Source organism: Sapajus apella, unplaced genomic scaffold (genome assembly GCF_009761245.1).
Source record: "Sapajus apella isolate SASKATOON/1434 unplaced genomic scaffold, GSC_monkey_1.0 scaffold56, whole genome shotgun sequence".
NCBI classification, from domain to species: Eukaryota; Metazoa; Chordata; class Mammalia; order Primates; family Cebidae; genus Sapajus; species Sapajus apella.
Window position 1 is genome coordinate 1932188 of NW_022436996.1, and position 6083 is coordinate 1938270.

At 40.5% G+C, this 6083-nt stretch overlaps 1 protein-coding gene across 1 annotated transcript in view; it reads right to left on the reverse strand.

Annotated features, from left to right (window-relative positions):
- Nucleotides 1–6083, reverse strand: part of UBE3C (ubiquitin protein ligase E3C) — a 122645-nt gene that overhangs the window by 90682 nt on the left and 25880 nt on the right. The window contains exons 3-4 of the mRNA XM_032244884.1: nucleotides 2561–2635; nucleotides 1274–1420 (exon numbers count right to left, since the gene is read on the reverse strand). Coding sequence (XP_032100775.1) covers nucleotides 1274–1420; nucleotides 2561–2635 — 222 coding nt within the window. The remainder of the gene's footprint in view (nucleotides 1–1273; nucleotides 1421–2560; nucleotides 2636–6083) is intronic.

The window sequence follows — 6083 nt, forward strand, 5'->3', positions numbered from 1 at the left end:
GGTAACAGAGCAAGACTCTGTCTCAAAAAAAAGTGTGTGTGTGTGTGTGTGTGTGTGTGTGTGTGTGTGTGTGTGTGTGTATTGTGTGTGTGTGTGTGCATTTAACCTAACAATACAAATCTCTTAATATTCCCCGAGAAAATGAACAGTAACAAGTTCCATTTAAAAAAAAAATTACTCTTCTACGCATCTGAATGTATTTTCCACCATTAATACACACTGTTCCTCAGCACTGATAAGATCAAATGCCTACAGAATTTTAGAGAACTATGATTATATTTCGTATTTAAAAAGACCCTAAGGCTGGGCATGGTGGCTTACACCTATAACCCCAGCACTTTGGGAGGCTGAGGTGGGAGGATCACTTGAGGCCAGCAGTTCAGTGATAGCCCAGACAACAGGATAAAACTCCATCTCTACTAAAAATAAAAAAATTAGCCAGGCATGTTGGTGCATGCCCATAATGCCAGCTACTCAGGTGGCTGAGACACAAGAATTGCTTAAGCCCAGGAGGTGAAGGTTGCAGTCAGCCAAGGCCACATCACTGCACTCCAGCCTAGGTGACAGAACAAGGCTCTGCTCCCCCAAACCCCCGTAAAAAGAGACCCTAAATCATGCGCAGTGGCTCACGCCTACATTTGCAGCACTCTGAGAGGCCAAGGAGGGAGGATCACTTGAGACTAGAAGTTCACAACCAGTCTGGGCAACATAGCAAGACCTCATTTCTGCCATAAATAAATAAATAAAAATTTTAAAAATTAGCCTTAACATTAACAAGGTGTACACACATCTGTAGCTCTAGCTACTTGGGAGGCTGAGGTGGGAGGACTGCTTAAGCCTGGAATTCAAGGCGACAGAGCAAGACCAAATCTCTAACATAATAATAATATGTAAACACTGAGACCCTGTATCTCAGAGTTTGTGGGTAACCACGATGTGGTACTGAGGAGGCACTTCCCACTGACCTAGGCATACTGATGACTACTGAGGCTGTGTCAGGGTACATAATAGATGGGCAAGATATTCTGCTTGTTTCAAGTTTTCCACTACAAAAAATATGAAAAAGCCTATTTTTTGATACATATTTTTATGTGTATCAAATTTTAAGAAGTAAAACACATCACCACAAAGGTAACATCTCACAGCTAGCTGAGAAATTCACAAAGCCCGGACACAGAGGCTGTGTAACTTTCTGATGAGATACCATTTCCACTTTGAACAAGAAAGCAGACATGTGTAAACGAGGACAAGTGAAAACATAGCTAACACTCACCAAACGTTTTGAGTCTTCATTTTGCTTGTAAAAAAACAGAAGCTGCCTTACCAAAAGGGTAAGGTTGGGGCCACTAGCAATGGGAAAAGTGCCCCCAGACTGAGATAAGGTAGCACAGCGATCAAATGCACTTCTTTGGATGGAATACTGGAAGAAAAACAAAACAAAATGACACACAAATATATTATCTGGACACACAATTCTTATGATCTAAATATACGTTGATGTGTTTACAGGAATGGTGGAAATAGACAATGAAAAGGCTGTTTACTGGTCCTTGCTCACAGCTGAGTTATAGAGAAAAAAATGTTAAGAAAAAAAAAAAAAAAAAAAAAAGGAAAAGAAACCAGGCATGGTGGCTCACGCCTTTAATCTCAGCACTTTGGAGGGCCAAGACAAGTGGATCACCTGAGGTCAGGAGTTTGAGATCAGCCTGCTAACATGGTGAAACCCTACCTCTACTAAAAATACAAAAAAAGTTAGCCAGCTGTGGTGGCACACACCTGTATCCCAGCTACTCAGGACGCTGAGGCAAGAGAATCGCTTGAGCCTGGGAGGCAGAGCTTGCAGTGAGCCAAGATCGTGCAACTGCACTCAGCCTGGGTGACAGAGCAAGACAATCTAAAACAAACAAACAAACAAACACAAAAAACCAGGCCAGGTGCAGTGGCTCACACTTGTAATCCCATCACTTTGGGAGGCTGAGGCGGGCGGATCATTTGAGGTCAGGAGTTCGAGACCAGTCTGGTAAACATGGTGAAACTCCATCTCTACTAAAAATACAAATATTAGCCAGACGTGGTGGCACATGCCTATAATCCCAGCTACCTGGGAGGCTGAGGTAGGATTGTTTGAGACTGGGAGGCGGAGGTTGCAGTGAGCCGAGATCATGCCACTGCACTCCAGTCTGGGCAACAGAGTTAAGACTGTCTCAAAAAGAAAAAAAAAAGAAGAAGAAAACACTGTTACTGAACTTAAAAAACAAAAAACCCAGCCTGGAATGCAATGAAAGCTGCTAAACGCCCACTGACAGAATCTCCCACCATCTCCTTATATATTGATCTTCAACTGTGGTTAGGCCCATGTTTGTATTTTATTATTTACCTAAAAACTCACCTATCTGTACATCTTTGCAAATATTAGAACAAATAAAATAATTTATTGGGAAGCATACTACTGTCAACATTAATCTCCATTAACGAGGTATATAAAGATACACACCATATTTAAAATAAGCTCTCCCATGCCCTACTAATTCTTTCTTATTTTAAAAGCAAACAAACTTACTTGCTGTTTTCTGTCTCTATAGCCTCGAATAAATGACTGGATAATTATTGCATTTTTCAACCTTCGCCTTTCTTCCTGAATAATGAAGGGAGAAGTAGGGGAGCAATTGATCAGAATCCAGTGAAAATGACATTTTGCTAGTAAAGACTTTAAAAACACTAACAGCTATGTAATTCACATACCATAAAATTCTTTAGAAGACACCCACTAAATACACATTTAATATATTTAGAGCTACACAACCATCAGCACTGATTTTAGAATACCTTCATCACCCACCACCAGAAGCCCTGTCTGCATTCACAGTCCCCCCAGTTTCCTGCCATCCTCCCTTGTCCAGCGATCACTGATCTACTTCTACCCTATGGATTTGCTTATTCCACAGGCAGTTCAGATAATGGAATCATACAATATGTTGTGTCTGGCTTTTCTCTCTTCGCAGGATGTTTTCAAAATTCACCTATGTTACAGCATATGTGAGAACTTCATTGCTTTCTAAGCGTGAGAGTAATGTTCAATTGTATGGGTGGACCACATTGAATTCATCCATTCATCTACTGATGGACATCCTGGCTGCTCCCACTTAGAGCTATTACAAATTATGGCTGTTATCAACATTCATACACAAGTTTTGTTGTGGATACAGGTTTTCATTTCTCTTGAGTATAAACCTAGAAGTAGAATTACTGAGGAACTGCCACACTGTTTTCCAAAATGGCAACACCATTTTACAATCCCACCAGCATGGTAGGACTTTTTAAAGTTTTACTTTTAAATATTAAAATAACACAGACATCATATTTTAAAGGTCACTTTTCTTGTTTCAAGAGAAAATTCCGATTTTCACTGACTTGAGAATATCTTTAAAACATTCAGCGACCTGGCAAAATATCTGTTCTTCACCATTGTTATGACCAATAGTAGAAAAGCCTACAACGACGTGCCGGCCCTATAAGAGGCACTTCCAACCAAATGCACAGTAATCTTACAGGTGAGCATTGCTCCCAGTTTAAAGATCAGAAACTGAGTGTACTATAAAGATTAAGCAACACCCAAAGATGTAAGACAGAATTCAAACTACGGTATGATAATAAAGCCTGTACTCCATCTTACCCTGCTACATTGTCTCATACCTTCTATGAATGCCATCTACAAAGCTGAGACTTACACACACAACTGTGGGATTAGAGAACACCATTAAGTCACGTAAATGTACTTCCTGGGCTTCCTGCAAGGCCGGGCACAGTGGCTTACACCTGTAATCCCAGCACTTCAGGAGGCTGAGGTGGGCGGATCACTTGAGGTCAGGAGTTCCAGACCAGCCTGGCCAACATGGTGAAACCCTGTCTCCAATAAAAATACAAAAAATTAGCTGGGCAAGGTGGTGCACGCCTGTAATCCCAGCTTCTTGGGAGAGTGAGGCAGGAGAATCACTTGAATCTGGGAGGTGGAGGCTGTAGTGAGCCGTGATCATGTTACTGCACTCCAGCCTGGGTGACAGAGCAAGCCTCTGCCTAAAAAAAAAAAAAAGGAAATACAACATCTTCAAAGGAATATTCTCCAGCAGCAAATTCTTTTAATCAAATAGAAATTTTGAAAATCCCAGATAAGTAATTCAAAATATTGATTTTTAAAGCTCAGTGAGATACAAGGCAATTCTGAAAAATACCAAGAACTCAGAAAAACAATTCGGAATGTGAGTGAGCAATTTACCAAAGGGGCACATATTTTTAGAAAGAATCAACTAAAAATTCTGGAAGTGAAGAATTCATAGAAAGAAATACAAAATACATTTGAAAGCTTCAAGACAGACTAATCAGGCAAAAAAAAAAAAAAAAAAAAAAAAAGAAATTCAGAACTTAAAGAGAGGTCTTTTGAAATAATCCAGCCAGACAAAAATAAAGAAAAAAGAATGGGCAAAGCATTCATGACATTTAGGATAACATAAAACAATAAAATATTCCAAGTATTGGTATCACTAAGGTCAAAGAGTCAAAGAAAGGATTAGCAAACCTGTTTAATGAAATAATATATGAAAAATTCCTGTCTCATAAGAGATTTAGACACTCAGATACAGGAGGCGCAACGATCTCCAAGCAAATAATCACACTATTTAAGATCAAAGATAAAGACTGAATTCTAAAAGCATCAAAAGAAAAGCAGGTAGTCATCTATAAAAGAAACCCCATCAGATTAAAAATCAAGACGACAAACAATAGAAACAAATCCACAGAAGACCCAATTACTGGAGTTTAAACATTGTCCTAAGAAATCTACAATTATGTTCAAGAAATTAAAAAGAGAACTAAAGACTATATAAAAGAATGAAAGAAAGTTCTAGAACTAAAATAACAAAAACTGAAATTAAGAAGTCAATGGATGTATTTAACAATCAGGCCAGGCATGATGGCTTACACCTGTAATCCCAGCACTTTGGGAGGCAGAGACAGGAGGATCACTTTAGGTTGGAAGTTCAAAACCAGCCTGGCCAACAAGGCAAAACCCTGTCTCTACTAAAAATACAAAAAGTTAGCTGGGCATGGTTGCATGTGCCTGTAGTCCCAGCTACTCAGGAGGGTGAGGCAGGACAATCGCTTGAACCCAGGAGGCCACAGCTGCAGTGAGCCGAGATCGCGCCACTACGCTCCAGCCTCGGAGACAGAGCAGGACTCCGTCTCAGAAAAATAATAATAAAAGAAAAACAACTGGTCAATGTTAAAGAGATCATATTAGAAGTTAGGTCAGGTGAAAATATCTAAACTGAAGCAGAGCTATTCAAAAGGATAAACATCCAAAAAAGCACATGAGGGACATGTGGGACACAATACAAAGGTCAAACAGATTTACAGTTTGAGTCCAAGCAGGAGAGGAGAGGGAGAATGAAGCAAAAGAGATGATGACTGAGTACTTTCCACAAAACAAGATTAAAAACACCAACCAACAAATATCTTTCTTGGTCAAGCAGCACCCTCAAGTGAGGCCAATATTACTACCCGGGGACATTTGGTAATTTATGGTGACATTTTTGGTTGTCACAACTGGGGGAACGGAGTGCTACTGACATTTAGTGGGTAGAGGCCACGGATGTTGCTAAACATCCTCCAGTGTACCGAACAGTTCCCCCCAGCAAAGGATTATCTGGTCAAAAACGTCAGTGCTAAGGTTGGAAAAGCCTGCCTAAAACTCTTCACCCTAACCTCCTCAGAGAGCCCTTCGCCTAAACGCCATCCTTAACATAGGCCCTTCCAGGTGGGATCACATTACTCTGTTTCCCTCACAGGTCTTGTCACCATCTCAGCATCCTGGTTCATGGCTTTATTCTGCCACTGAGCAGGAACCTTGTCTGTCTTATGTGCTATCTGTATACCTGGCAAGCAGAGCAGTACCTGGTACATATACCATAAGCACTCAATAAATATGTCAGAGCCCTGGATGAATTGTTAAACAACAAAACAAAAAACTCTATGTAAAAAAGCAGACGGTGGCTCAAGCCTGTAATCCCAGCACTTTGGGAGGCCGAGGC